Source organism: Eleutherodactylus coqui, chromosome 9 (genome assembly GCF_035609145.1).
Source record: "Eleutherodactylus coqui strain aEleCoq1 chromosome 9, aEleCoq1.hap1, whole genome shotgun sequence".
In the NCBI taxonomy this organism is placed as follows: Eukaryota; Metazoa; Chordata; class Amphibia; order Anura; family Eleutherodactylidae; genus Eleutherodactylus; species Eleutherodactylus coqui.
In genome coordinates this window covers 78,372,411-78,388,510 of record NC_089845.1, presented here as the reverse complement: position 1 = coordinate 78,388,510, position 16,100 = coordinate 78,372,411, and the positions used below count along the sequence as shown (strand labels likewise).

General features: G+C 42.1%; 1 protein-coding gene across 19 annotated transcripts in view; it reads right to left on the bottom strand.

The window, feature by feature from the left end:
- Nucleotides 1-16,100, bottom strand: part of EPB41L3 (erythrocyte membrane protein band 4.1 like 3) — a 213,437-nt gene that overhangs the window by 63,903 nt on the left and 133,434 nt on the right. For all 19 annotated transcript variants that reach the window (XM_066579582.1, XM_066579581.1, XM_066579588.1 and 16 more), the window contains exons 5-8: nucleotides 15,579-15,621; nucleotides 11,584-11,659; nucleotides 8,477-8,695; nucleotides 5,470-5,557 (exon numbers count right to left, since the gene is read on the bottom strand). In XM_066579582.1, coding sequence (XP_066435679.1) covers nucleotides 5,470-5,557; nucleotides 8,477-8,695; nucleotides 11,584-11,659; nucleotides 15,579-15,621 — 426 coding nt within the window. The remainder of the gene's footprint in view (nucleotides 1-5,469; nucleotides 5,558-8,476; nucleotides 8,696-11,583; nucleotides 11,660-15,578; nucleotides 15,622-16,100) is intronic.

Below are 16,100 nucleotides of genomic sequence, written 5' to 3'. Positions count from 1 at the left end.
AAGCAGCAAAATATACAATTAGATATTTTGTATAGATCTACATTTCTGTTCTGTTTACACACACACACACACACACACACATTTTGGGAAACCATTTCAATTGCTGTTCTTGAACATGTTTTTGGCCACTACTAATACAAACAGCTGAGCACTGGGTAGAGGCTGCCGTATGTAGTCTTACCTGAGGGTAACATTTAGTGATTCCTCGGCTGAAATGCTCCGACGCATGCTGGTATTCTGGAACGTCATTTCTGAGCGCAGCTCTTGCAGCAGGGGTCCATAAACATGCAGCAGGAGGAATGACATTTTTCTTGGTGTTGCCGTAGTCCTCGTACCACGTGTGGAAGAGGCCCTTCACAACTCATTGTGAAACGATTGGATGAACCCAATATTTCCTCTTCCTCCAGTATTTCATGGTATTCTCAAATTCTAGAAACTGGCCAGGCTAATAGAATACAGTTTCATGGTGTCCAGGGCAAAGGTGGTATGTCCACAATCCAAACTACTTCCCACTCAGTGAAACCATAATGCGCTCTATGCTATGAAAAAAAAGCGTCTGCGCAGTCATGTACCTTTATAGGCATTTTTTAAAGTGGGTTGACACTAATTTGGGCCTGTTTGCATTTTTTTTTTGTGGACGCGAGATACCGCTGGCATACAGAAGTCAAAAAACAGACAAAGATCACATGGCACATGGAACTGAAAACAGATGGAAAAACATATCCAATTTTTTGTGGATGCAACACAGATGTTTTTATGCGCTCGTGTGCCGCTAGTCTACAATACAATAAATGTAATGGTCATCAGATAAATCTCAATTCAGTCATGAAGCAACAATCATGGCATGAGAACTTTAACATAACCCAAAGCGAACAGCATGTTGTTCCATACTGATAAGTGGCTTAGCTCCTTGAGTTTGAAACAAAAAACAGCTTCATTAGTAACAACTTCAACAATATTAATTGAATTAGGTTTTCGCATTTCAAAAGAAAAAACAGTTGACAATGACAAAACATTAGATTTAATGAAAGTAATATTTTTCCCCAACAGCATTATTCTATTCCAAAGTTAATTTAGAGGTTCACAGGATGATTAAGATAACGTAATAAAACAAGAACTACCTAATTAATCTTTGGGGAGTCAGACATTTAGTGATTTTCCACTGCAAGGGGCTAAGCAGTAGTAAGTCTAAAAAGCTGAGAATTAGGCCCAATGTCCACGGGCGGATTGGATTTGCAGAATCCGCATATGGCAGTCACGCATGGGATCGCAAATCAAGCCATGCATTGGGCATCTGCACTTCATTTAACACCTGCGGATTTGTTATTTGATTTGTAGATGCCACATGCGGATAATAAATTGCAGCCTGCTACAGTTTACCGCGGATCACATGCGGATGTGCTCCATTCATCTCTATGGAAGCTTACAATACATTTGCGGATTCACTACGGATTTGAAGGTTAAAACCAATTAGGAAGGTGGTGAAAAGGCTCAAAGGTAGGATTGCCAATTTTTTCCATGCAGATGATCCACAGTGCATCCGCGTACATCTGCGCGTAAACAAACAAACAAAAAACCTCGCAATCCGCGATCTCCCACAAGCAATAAAAAAAAAATCAATTTAATGATGACTGCTGTGCATCAGCTGTAGAAATCCGCATGAAAAATCAGCGTGTGCCGTGGACATGGGGCCTAAGGCCCCCCTCACACAGGGCGTTTGCAGAAACGCAGCGTTTTTCAACGCTGCGTTACTGCAGATTCCGCCCCGTTTCAGCAGCACTGGCATACTTTATGCCAGCGTTTTGGCTGCGTTTTCAGCTCGGCTGAAAAGAAAAAAAAAAAAGCTATACTCCCCTAGCCGCTGCAGTCCGGGTCGCGGCCGCTGCTCTCTGCCGCTGATCCGGGCTTCCTCGGCACCCCAAAGTCTATTGCCGGAGGCCAGGTTTGAGAACCTGGCCTCCGGCAATAGAGTGCTGTGATTGGTTGTCGGTGCTTGCTCGATGCCCAATCACAGCCCTTCATTGACTGTCTCAGCCAATCAGAGCTTTCCGGCGCTGATTGGCTGAGACAGTCAATGAAGGGCTGTGATTCGGCATCGAGCGTGCCGATAACCACTCACAGCCCTGCAATGACTGTCTCAGCCAATCAGCGCCGGCAAGCTCTGATTGGCTGAGACAGTCAATGAAGGGCTGTGACTGGGCATTGAGCGTGCCGACAACCAATCACAGCACTCTATTGCCGGAGGCAGGGTTCTCAAACCTGGCCTCCGGCAATAGACTTGTGAATGCAGGGGAAGCCCGGATCAGCGGCAGAGACCAGCGGCCGCGACCCGGACTGCAGCGGCTAGGTGAGTATTGCTTTCTTTTTTTTCTCTAGCCCGCTGGGACTGATTTTCGGGGTAGGGCTTCTATTACAAGCCCTCACCCCGAAAATTGGCGAGCGGTTAATGCTGCCAAAAACGCGGCAGCAAGTGTTGCCGCGTTTTTAGCAGTGCCAAAACCGCTGCCCATTCATTTCAATGGGCGACGCAGGGCTGAAAACACCCCAGAATAGAACATGCATCGCTGTCAAAGTGCAGCATTGGGAGGCGCTGCGTTTTCAGCCCTGTGTGAGCAGCCCCATTGAAATGAATGGGAGCCTTGTACAGCGTTTAGCGCTGGGCTGAAAAGGCAGCGCTAAACGCTGTATAAAACGCCCTGTGTGAAGGAGGCCTAAGGCCGCCTGCACACGGCCAGGGTCAGGCCCCGCATGAGGGATCCCGCATCGAAGTTCGACCCGATGCCCGGCCGATGACCCCCTGCGTACCTGGCGTACCTTCTTTCCTGTGCTGCGGATGTGCCAGCCGATGCAATGGAGCACATGCACAGTACAGACGAGGCGGATCCCTCGTCCATTCTGCAATGAGATTGCAGAATAGCCACGCGACAGGTTGCTTCCATTGACTTCAATGGAAGCTGTCCATAAAGAGCTCACACAAAAATAGCAGCATGCTGCAATTTCTTCTCCGCAAGTGGAAAAAAAATAAAAAATAAAAAAAACGCAATCGATTTCCGCTCATGGACATGAAATCGCGTATTGCCATAGCATTTTATGGGCTGGATTTGCTGCGGAATCTGGAGGTGGACACCCACTCCTGATTTTACAATGCAAATCCACCTGTGTGCAGGCGGCGCAAGAGTCAAGGCAGTACAATCACCCTCAGTTATTTTACCTATGGTACATTGGAATGACTGCAGGACTGCATTATCTATAGCTGATCAATACAACAATACAGTGGCACACCTCGGCCTCATTAACCCCTTACGGACCAGGCTGTTTTGTACCTTAAGGACCAGACACTTTAGAGATTTTACCCATTTGGTAGTTTTATTGCTCTATTTTTTTTCCCTTTAGCTACCAAAATCATTTTCATTTACCTTCAGTTTTTAAAAAAAAAAAAAATTAAGATTAAGATGACTTAACATTTATAGTGATTTTTTTTAAATTAGTACATTTGTGCTATAATGAATTATGGCAATGGGTTCCTCATTTTGTTTTGAAAGTTTAGATATATAATACGTATGGTTTTGGATTACAGGGCGCATATAGCGACGGTTTTGGTTGGCTTTGGGTTTTCTTTTTTATGTATTTATTCTGTAATTTTGCTTCTTATTTATGTAATTCTTTTTACTATCCAGAGAAAACATCCCCTGTAGTGACATAAGTCACTGGCAGAGCTGATCAGGGTCTGCTGGGACGCTGTAGCTCTGCCAGAGGTCACCGACTGACGGCTCGCTCATTGTGCGCTGTGTACTAAATAAAGGAGGCAGCAGAAAGGGTTAAAACCCACTTCTCCTCCGGGTTATCAGTTGTGACCAACAGCTGACAACCCAGCCTTCTTCTGATTGATTACAGAAGCAGGAGGCTTTAATCCCCACTGTAATTTAACATACGGCTGGGCTTTAACCCTGGGACCAAGCGCCGTATATTTACAGTGCTTAGTCCTTAATTGGTTACGGTGCACATGTATCTTCTGATCTTAAACTGTAATTTCCTATCAATTTGATAGACCTTTGAGACTAAAACTTGCACACTATGATTTAGCACACCCAGTTCAGCTCTGTTAATGACTACTGTCACTACAGGGTAATGTTTTTCCCTGTAAATGTGTCTCCTGCAGTGTAAAAGTGTGAAATTATAGAAAAAAAACAATGTGAATGACCCCCGGAAGTCTTTTATGAAGTTATGGGGGACATTATAAAAAATAAAAATTAAAAAAAATTAAAAAAAAGGTACAAAAAGTAGTAAAAAAAAAAATAAAATTACAGAATATACACACACTTACATATATAACAAACACACACACACACACACAAATATAAGTATTGCTTTCCGAGGTTGAATTGCACTAATATATACTGCACACAATGTAGCATTGAGGTTGACAATTGAATTACCCCATTTAAGACACATACATAGGATAATTTTATAGGAAACCAAACAAGTGTGTTTTTTTCCCCTTTTTAAATGGAGTAAAAAATGCAGTACCTGCGAAAAGTCCACAGAGGGACCATGTAAACTTTGTGCATATAAAAAGTGCCCATAAAGCTTCTATAGCGGTCGTACAAACAATTGTTCTTCCACCAGTTTGGGCAAACGAGTGTGTGTGTTTGGAGCTAAGCCGCAGCCAGACAGCTCTTGCAAAGTCTTGTCTCTCGGGGAACATAAAGGATCAAACGTTTACATTCGAAGTCCCTGATCCCTCTTTTTCCCGACATAATCTGTCATGGGAGAGCTGAACCGCACACCACATCCCTGTTATCGGCAGGTTCAGAAACTAACTTCTAATGTGTATGGGAGCGCTTAGAGTATTTCAAAAGCCAAGACGGAAAAAAGACAAGAGCTGCTAGACCTTCGTATGAACAACCTGCTTAGTGTTACAAAGCAATACTTACACCTTTGCAACCAATGCAAAATCTGCTGTGGGGGCCCCAGATGTCATCCCATCGTCAATCCTAATTTTATAGTATATCCTAGTGACACAACATTACGGGATGGGATTACCACCTTAAAGGGGTTTTCCCGAGTCATTTTATATAGTTTTGGGTCCCCATGCCCAAAACTATATAAAATAAATATACTCACTGCAGTGACATCCTGTAAACCTTTTATGTGGGCTGTCTATTGGCTGCAGCAGTCATGTGGGTAAAAATATACGTGTCCACTGCAGTGTTTGTAATCCGGAGACTGGGAGCGCTGCGAGCGGTGGCATGGCAGCATCAGAGCAGTAGGGGAGCACAGTGTATGTGCTTTTTTTATGTAGTCTGCACCCCCCCCCCCCCCCACCAGAAGTTGTGTGTTACTAAAAATTCTAAGAACCCGAAAATGTTATATTTACCAATAACTTTGTAAAGCAGACTGGTGTTAGCATACTGAAAGAGCAAACCGGTTGGAAAGTAAGCAACATGACTGGCAGCTATACTGTCATACCTTTGCATGGTGTAGATCAACCCCATACATTGACAATTTTTTGGCATTTTCCAGGAAGTGCATTTCAGCTTCAGCAGGAGTCATTCCTCTGCAGAATAAAAAGAGATTGGGTAATTCATTTCTTCCATAATATATTGTTACTGCTGAGATCTGATTGCTGCATGTTCAGACTGCGTTATTAACTGCGTGCATGTTCTTCACAATAAGACATCGGAGCAAAGAAATGATATCTACAATTTGTCAATCAAGCTAAGACATTCAGAAACATTTCTCAGCTTTTGGACTGCTTACATTACCCTGAAAATAGCATTAGCTGAAGACATACCGAGGCTGTAGTGCGTAAACATAAGCTGGTAGCTATAAAAGTGACAGCACTGACACCAATAACATTTCAGAAACGGCTCCAAAAATCAGGCGAGGTATAAAATAAGAAATCCCCTCACAATTGACAACAGTAGTCAAACGGCCATAAAAGTCTGCAATTTGCCGATATTTTTCTAGGCGTTTGCTAGTGTGTGGGAGTTTGTATTAGGCACATATGTAAAAGCAACATAAAATCAAAACATACATACATACACAGAACAGTGCGTGGATTTGTTTTAAAGCATATATGCAACCACAAATAAGATATTTTACAGCTACGGTAATGATTGAAGCAACTCCCCTCACCCAACCACCTTTGCCAGGCAGGTTACTACATTGATTGCAGATGGTATAGTATCTTGCTATTCTTTAACCACCCTTCTTCCATGAACTGATAGCTTGAATTTTTTTTAAACATGCAGCTATAAAAACTATTTTACTCTTTCTTTTCCAGGTTGTATGTATGTTTCTCAATATGTCTCTTCTCATACTATATATATTTTAACATATACAATAAAAATGATCATGCAGGAGCCCGTTAACTCTTTCCAATCCACTGTCTGACGTCTGAAGACATTATGATTTAAGGCTGTACAGCTCCGATGTTGGAAGACGGCCGTCGGGGTTCTCTTACTGTACATTGCCAGCCTCTCTGCTGTCGGAACCTATCCAACGTGTCACCTCATGCAGTACTGGATTTAGCCAGCAGATAGCGCTGTTGTATAACAGCAGGAAAAAAAATAAAGTCCGTTAGGAAAACCAGGATACAAATTGGATTGGAAAGGGTTAAGGGTATAAGCAGCTTGCAGAAGACTGTTGCATAAGCGTGCTCAAAACCAAAAGTTAGGCACAAATAGTGCTTCCATATGTATATTACTGGTTATTGGGAGTAGACTTTGAGGGCAGAAGTATGCCTTATGAGGAGAAAGAATATTTTCAAAAAGTTGCCAAAGGTTACTTTCCACAGTACATATAGCAGCCACTACTGATCCCTACACCTTTATAGTTTACATTTGGACAGTCTGCCCTACACAAGGCAGGGCATCAGCTTTGAGACCTACAATAATGTGCTTCCTGCCCAGCATAACTCTCTCAGATGAGTCCATGTCCATGTTTTTGAGGAACAGCCTGTATTAGTGGTCTATCCAATAGAGGCAGGCCGAGCAGCTGCTATAGGGTATAATGGCCATGATTTGCACTATAATTTCAAATTCAATTGTTTGCCATGGGGACAAAAGCTGCAGGTGATCTTACAGCCAAGGCAAAATAACCCAACACGATACTACATTGATGGAAAATTCATCAAAACATGCTTAAAGATTGATTTAACTTGTACCAAGTATATGATATGTTAATTCAGAAATCACTTCATATGGGCCATTCTAGATACAATAGTAATGAGTGTACACATTGATGTAATTTGTTTACAGCAATCATTATGATAATGAAGAAATTACCTAAAACCATCTAGATAGATTTATCTCTGTTTGCAGGCAGTATCTACTCAGCATTATCTACTGGTGTCTTTCTATGCAATCTATGAAAATGTGTTATTCATAGTAGCAGAATAAGAACCTGAAGCTGTTAAGGGTTTGCACTGTAATGAGCCTCTTCACCGTAAGTTTCTGTACCGCAGTATTCTACTTCACAAAAGGAATTTCTCAGAAAAGATGCTATTTTTGGCAGATTATAGATTTGAGGTTCTTTGTATTCTAAAAATCAATTACGCTGCTTATTTTTGCTTTCTGTAGTTTTGAGTTCCTAAAACTAACGAATCGTCAGACTGTCTAGTTTGCAGCCAGACTTTTCCTTTCCCTGTGGCTCCCAGCTTCCCTGGACTAATTCTGTCACCTAAATTACCTTTTGTTAGGAGCTCTTATGGAGTTTGTATCCTTCTGTTGAATGTACTCCAGAAATGAACGGGTACCATTTATTTACTACCGATTCTGTGGCAAATATAGTCAACCGCGAAATAAGAACATCACTTAGCAAAACATAAGTAGACTTCCCTTGCACACCGCGGTTAGTTCGATATTATGTTGTTAACGCACAATTGTATTCACCCAACTTTTATTCCTTTCGGAGCCATGATTGTTATGATGGATCCATTTTCAATGGGTCCCACTAAATCCTGACTGACTTCTAGTGGGGTTCATCACATTTCCAGTGTTGGCAGATATCAGGAAAAGTGCTGGAGACTATGCTATTCTAAACCCCATCAGAACAGAACACAGTGTTGATGTGAACAATGCCTTACCTACTAATCAGATAAACTACTTAAAAGATCCCCCCAAAGAACAGTGTTATATAAACTTTGTGGAATAGGCTGGGTGGAGAAGAGTTAGGCCGGATGTCATTGAATGGCTGTTATTGGTTAATAGAGCGCTGCGTCGGCCAATGAGAGACAGCGCTCGATTAACCAATCAGAGCATTAGCTTCATGGAGGCGGGGTATTCAAGCCCCGCTTCCAGGAAAAACTGCTCTGTCGGCTTTAAGCAGGACATGGCAGCGACTGGCGGTAGGTGAGTATTAGACACCTTCCGAAAATAAGACACTGTCTCTTTTGTGGCAAAAATTAATATGAGACAGTGTCTCATTTTCGGGGAAACACGGTAAGAAATAAATGTTCACATTATCATCTCACCTGTAACTTTTGTGCAGCTCAACAACTTTGTCTTCCAGTTCTTTTGTCTGGTTTGGTGCAAAGCGAAATTCACTGACATAGTCACTGCCATACTCTTCAGGGTCATAGTCCCCAAGTTCTGATTGCACAGTGTAAGATCCCAGAAGAGCTAGTGTGACAAAGGAACAAGGGAGACGCCCAGATACAATGTCATCCCGTAACTGCAAGCATAGATAGTACCTGTATGGGGATAAAGCACAAGTAACATCATATAGAACCTGCAAACAAAATGATCTCCAGGTGACATGTCAAAATGAATGTAACAAACATAGAAGCTGCAACAGTGTAAAAACATACAAAAACACATTAATTGAAACATTTGCTCTTGGGTGTGAATATTAGTGTCATGTACTCTATAGCATTGCAGAGGGAACGTATTCCCGTCAGCATATTTTTTACCAATTAAAACCAGATAGTGAAATATATTCTTATTTTCTACTGCTTTGATTTGCTTATTGTTGATTTCTTTTATTCTATATTCTGAGATATATACAGAGGTCATTGCACAGGTGGGGGAGGAGGGGAGCTGTGACCATCACAAATCGTGAATGATGGATCCTGCGTTATCTATATGTAGGTGTTACCTTTCATTATTATCCTGCCTATGATGATAATGAGATGACTGCTGACAAGTTTCCTTTAATGAACAGGAACTGCCAGACTGTTATGAGAGTGAAATATACATAGTGAAATGGGAAATTAAAAAAAAAAAAATTATGTTTAGATATTACATATGTAATATACCAGACATGTCCACAGGTTATAATGGGCAATGACATATCAAGAGCATGTCAGCATTCCTTTTTTCCACTGTACTCAAATTATAGTTGAGTAAACGGCAATAGTACATTGCATCAATGACGTGCTGTTACCAACAGCGATACTGAACACAAAGTCAGAGGCAGATTAGGTGCTATTTGCGAGAGCATAATTATCTTGTCTACGGCATTTTACTAAATAAGCCATAATGAGTGCTGTCTAAATTGAGAACCTGTTAACCAGATCCTCTGCAGCTCTGTATTTACTTCCCATGGTGACACATACTGCAGAATAGGACAGCAGTAATAGAATTAGTGCACCTATGGCAAATCACATATGAACATAATGAGAGTCTGTGAACAAATATATATACATTTTACATCCAATACCATAACAAAAAGATAAAAACAATATACAGCAATTCTAAATTGGAGCATTTCAGCACAGTACAATCTCTGCAAAAAGTATCCATCATGTATCAGTATGTCAAAACCCCTCAACAGGTCAGGTCTTCAGGATTTCTTTAGTATTGCACAGGTGATATAATTGTTAGTACCGTAGAACTTGCTACAGGTAAGTATTCTCTTTATAGGATATCGTAAAGGTATGACCTGTTGGGGGTACTTTAGGACTGGGATTGACAAACACTGTAGTAGACCAAATCAGTCCAACTAAAGCCCTATTTACACGCAACAATCAGTCAAAATTCGCCCAAACGAAGGCTTTTGAGAGATAGACGTTGCGTATAAATACGTGCCCATCAAGCACTTACTGTGCACTCTTCGTTCATTGCTGACTTCAAGTCAGCGTAAAAGCAGTCATCCCTGACAAGAGGGACGGCATGCTGTGTTCTGCCACGGGCTTCCTGCTGCATACAGTGCCATCAGCACAGCCCGCGGAGAACAAAGTGGATGTATTTAGAGAACAGATCACCCACTCTTCTCTAAATACATGCAAATGAAGCTAGTTAGCCACTAATGGGCTGATTAGTCCATTAGTAGCGAATATAAAATGATCGCTCAAAACGGTCAGCTTCTGACGAATGTTGAGCACCCATCTTTGCATGTAAATGGGGTTTAAGTAATCTGGTATAAACACAGATGTGCTGCAATTTACATTATTCGGTCAAGTAAAATTGAGTTACTATGGTCAAACTTCAATGCTGATGACTGAGTGAAAGGGCAATTAGCTCAAACAGGCCGGTACTAAGACCTCTTTCACACGGGCGATGCATTTTTACTCTGGACGCAAAACTGAATGAACAGGAAAAAGCGGCGCTCCACTCTCGACTAAACTTAGCGTTTTCTTGTCCATTCACACAGCAGGGTGCGAAGTATATATGGCATAAATCCTTGAAATTACTTCTAATGCCTAAATAGTGGCACCGGTCATGTTTTAGCAGCACTGACCGCTATTAAACTCGCTTCCTCTCCCTTTTTGTTCAGCTCCCATAAGAGTCTATGGGAGCTGCCTGCGTATATCGGGCAAAAGATAGGGCAAGATCTTTCTTTTCCGGACATGTATAAAATCGGTCGCGGATATTTTAGCTTTTCTGGCACAACGTCTTTATGTGGCTAAAAACTGGTCACCTGAACGAATAAATTGAAATCCTATGCTTCACACGGTCGCAATTTTTAAAAGCGGCTAAATTAGCCACGTAAAAACGGTCTTGTAAATGAGTCCTAAAGCTGAGAGCTTCAGACCTGGTACTAAGCTTGGCTGACCTACAGAAGCATCATCTGCCATCCACTCCTAATGTAGTACAATAATAAATTCAACAGCAACATGCGCATTTGCCATAAATCAAACATATTATAAAGCACGGAGATCAATGTAATGATCAATTAGAGATTATGGTGGTGGTTCTAAAAGTCACTAGTACACCAGTACTAAAGTCCGCCACTAGCGCTCGCACTGAAGGACAACTGCCAGGCTGAATCGGCAAGTGCAGGTGAAGCCCGCACAGTTAGCTCCAACTCGAAAGCGTTAGCATTGCTCATATAATAGCGCCCTTAGACTGTAACGGATGACATACTGCATTTGTGTACGTTTGGTAGAGTTGGAATTACCAGGGCCACCATTAATGGGTGTACAGATTTACTGCTGTGGTAGAGCCACTCATTAAAAGCACCATTATCGTGTACATGCTCATAAACAAGCCGTGTAGACAAGAATTCTGTACAATAGTCATTACCATCCCCTTCTGACAAAATAAAAGCCACTTTCATCGCCATTTCAACATTTTGTGCACTGGCTGAAAATGAACAAAAATGCATCATCACAAAGCACTTTAAAGAAAATATAAATACCTGGTTATGTCTTCTGAAAGCTGGGAAGGATCAGGTGGGTAGAACTTCACATTAAAGGAAAACAGCCAAGAGCCATCTGAAAACAGGAGACGATAATTTGACACTTGTTTTTATTAGCTAACCCCAAACCCTTAGGCCTCATGTCCACGGGGAAAATCAGATCCGCTGCAGATTCTACATGTAGAATCTGCAGCGGGTCCCTCCTGCCCCGCGGACATGAGCGCCGAAAATAAGAATTTAAAAGTATTTACCATCCGGCGCGGGCGGAGAAGATCAGCTGTTCCTCACGGCCGGATCTTCATTTTCGGCCGGCGGATGAATTCCTGACGCCGGCGGCACGTCGCCGGCACGTCGCCGACGTGCCGCGCGCATGCGCCGGGCACATCCGCCGAGCCGAAGCAAGGAAGATGCGGCCGTGAGGAACAGCTGACCTTCCCCGCCCGCGCCGGATGGTAAATACTTTAAATTCCTATTTTAGGTCTCCCGCGGATCCGGACGGCTTCCATAGGCTTCAATAGAAGCCCGCGGGAGCCGTCCCCGCGGGAGACCCGCACGAAAATGGAGCATGGTCCGGATTTTTCCATGCTCCATTTTTTTTTAAATCCCTTTTATTGACGATCCGCGGGTATTTATCTACCCGCGGGTGGTCAATGCATCCCTATGGGATGCGGATCCGCATGCGGGAGATCCGCTGCGGATCTTAAATCATATTTTGCCCGTGGACATGAGCCCTTAGGGACCCGTCACACTTGGGGATTATTTCTGCAAGACGCACCTAGAGATGCAGAACATTCTGCACCGAAATCTACATGTATCCATGTGGGTTACGGAGCAGAGATCCACAGCAGCAGGTTAAGCTGGGTCTTTAGGTGCGTCTTGCAGAAATATGAGATACTTGTTAGAGGTTCCTCGTATAACAAGTAATGCGCCCATTTCTGTGTCAGTTGCATAAGAAGAGGAAAGAAGAAATGTCTGCAGACACAAGATTTCAGCAAGTATATTATTTGAGGCCCAGCATGCTGCAAAACTACTTTCATCAGGACTGCAGCGGAGACACGCTGGAAGATGCAAGGTCATTATGTTGTACAGAAACGCAGTAAAATCCAGATCTGAGTGAAAATAAAAGTGATGGGTGAGAACGCTGCTGGGAAGGATGCGGAGACTGCCAGACATCGGGGCACATTTCAGCTAAAAATATAAGATAATATGACATAAAGCAGCGGTGTAATTATAATTGTGCCTGAGCACAGGACTGGCAGGGGGGTGAGACAATATAAAAATACATGACATCTCAATTAATGTGTACTTATTGCAACATGTGAGCCACTCAATAGCAAAAGGAAACCTGATGGACCCACTAGAAGTCTACAAGATCCCCAAAACACAGGACTCAGGACACTGGTGTGAATATGGGTCAACCGTGAAGGCTTTCATGTTTTTTGGCTTTTCAGGATAACTCATCAATAGCTGATTGGTCGGGGGTCCTGAGCAATGGACCCCCAGCCTATCAGCTGATTGTGCGCACACTGACAGCACTGCAATTACACAGGGGTGGGAGAGGAAGCCTCTGCTCCGACCTGTGGGAAGTAGTCAGCGTTTATAACTGCAGACACGGCTCCCCATTGATTTCATAAGAAGTTGCACAAAATTTTTTTTTTTAAGTATAAAAATCAGTTTTAATTTTTTAAAATTAAATTATTAAAAAATAAGATTTAAAAATAGTCATATTTATAACAAATCTCAATAAAACACAGGTGGTATCGCTGTGTTCATAATAGTCTGATCTATCAAAATAACGAAGTAACATAATTTACCCTGAATGGTGAATATGGTCAGAAAAAAAAAATGCCTGAATTGCACTTTATTGGTAACCCAGTCTCCAAAAAGAAATAGAAAGCGATCAAAAAGTCATATTTACTCCAGAAAACAAGCCCTCACACAACTATGCTAAAAAGGTTATGGCTGTCAGATGATTGCGGCAGAATATACGTAATTTTAGTGTTTTTCGAAGATATTTTCTATTTTAAAAGTACGGAAGAAAAAAAAAAAAAAAAAAAATGATGAATTTAGTATCATAGTAATCGTACTGAGCCATAGAATAACGTTATGTCCCTTTTGCTGCAATGTGTACACAGTACAAACGATTAGCCAACCCCAAAAATGGAAGAATTTCGTTTTTCTTCCATTTCATGCCATTTAAGAGTTTGTTAGAAGTTTTTCAGTTCCTTATATGGTTCTTTAACTAGTACCATTGAGACATACAACCCGTCCCACAAAAAGCAAGCCCTCAGACAGCCATGTTGAATGATACATAATAGATATGATCCTTGAGGGGTTAAATAAAGGGATTGATTGGCTTCATACGCCTTTTGCCTTCTTGTGTTGATACATAGTGTTGGAGTAGCCTTATACTACCGTATGTGGGGCATTGGCGTATAATGGTGAACCTCTTGACTTGGAAACCCTGCATGCTGTTGTATGTGCTTACAGTCTTGTATTGATGTAGGTTTTATAGGCGTGGAAGTGATGAAAGGTTCCCTTTAAAAACTTTCTGACAGGGATATACTGTACACACAATACCACGCTTAGTGGAAGGAGTGTGGCTACCTGTGATTCCATACGGTCATTATCAGATATTTTCTCAACAAAATATATTTTGGCAGAGAAGTAGCACATTAACGATTTCCAATCCTCTTTTCGAAGCAGTTGCTGTAAGTACTTGTTAAAGTTAGTCAGTTTTACTCCAGTATAATTTAAGACTGCTACTTTATTCTGACACTACAGAAATAATGGTCAAATGGCCTCAATGCCGTCAGGACGTTTTATTTTTTCCTACTTACAGTAGATAAAAATATTAAATGCGTGTAACGCGCATTTGAGTGTCGTTAATTTAAACCCATTATGACAACCACTTAGGAGACCGTTGTTCACATAAAAAAGACTTATTTCACAAAGTACATTAAATCACTGGTGAATGGCTTCAAATAAAAAACATTAGGTACTCGATGGCTTAAAGATATTTTAGTCAAGAATAGACATTCAAGAGCATTTTACCTTTTTGTGTGTCCACGATTGTTACATCTGAACAGCATCCCCTAAGACAAATTCAATTTCTTTCTTTTGCCTGGCTAAAGCCCCATTTACATGCAACGATTATCGCTCAACATTGGTTCAAAACTATGGCTTTTGAGCGATAATCATTGCGTTTAAATGCTTTCATCTTTCACTCTTCGGCTGAACGATGATTTTTAGGCGAGCATAAAATCCATCGTTCAGCTGGAGAGAGATAGCAGGGACCGCATGCTGTGTTCTCCACAGAAGCAGCTGATTACAGTGTATTCAGCTGACAGCCCACGGCAGTCCGTCTGAAGACAGCGCAGCTGGGTGCAAAGCTGGGATTTGCAAACAGCTTCTGTAGGCTCATTTACATGCAAAATGAAGGCAATAAACTGCTAATCAACATTTGTAGTTTATGCAAAATAATCGCTAAAACTGTCAATCTTTCAATAATTTGGAAAATTGTCTTTGCGTGTAAATGAGCTTTAGGCCTCCTGTCCACAGGCGAATTGTAATTGCGTTTCCCGCCACGATAATCCGACCGTGGGGAACGCAATGAACGCTTTCCATAGCCATGCTATGGAAAGCGCAGCCCCCCTGTCCATGAGGGGAGAATCATAGCGATTCTCCAATCACGGCTGGCTATTCGCAGCATGCTGCGAATTGCCACGATGCTCCGCGGTCAGCCTATCTGTCAGATAGGCTGACTGCGGAGATCTGCCTGCAGGCTCCTGCTCCTGGGCAGTGTCTCCCGCAGCAGAGACCTGCTGTGGGACACTGCAATTCCCGTGGACAGGCAGCCTTAGGTGGTCTACTCAATTACTTACTAAGTCTTATTTATGAGAAACTCCAATGAGCTTAATAGGTGACATGCTCATATGCCACAACATTGTAATAACGGATACCGAAACTTTCAAGTTGCAGCTCTTAGAACTTACTTCGTGTTTGTTTCTTGATTTCTTTAGCAGGATCCAACCAGTTCTAAAAAAAAAAGAGAAAAAAAAAACTGAATTAATCAAATTGCAAATGAAAACCTAAGATAAGCTATACAGGTATACACTCCATCATGCGAGAGTTAATCAGGCCAGTTTCAGATGAGCATATTACGCATGAACTTGTACGCCCATTTTATAGACAAATGTTCTGGCCCAACTACTGAGCAACACTCACAATATCAAAGATTTCTATGCTTATCTGAAACTGGCCTACTCATTTTGACTAGTATTCTAAACATAGGAAATTGATGGCATAAAAAGCCCACATACATGGTCCACCTAGTCTGCCCTTTAAAAGGCCCCATACCTGGTCCACCTAGTCTGCCCTTCAAGGCTGGGTTCACACAGGGCGGATTTGCCGCGGTTTTGCCACGGCAGATCCGCCCGCGGCCGCTAATCTCGGGATTAGCCAGCCATGTGGACGAGATTTCTCAGAAATCTCGTCCACATGGGATGGCTAATCCG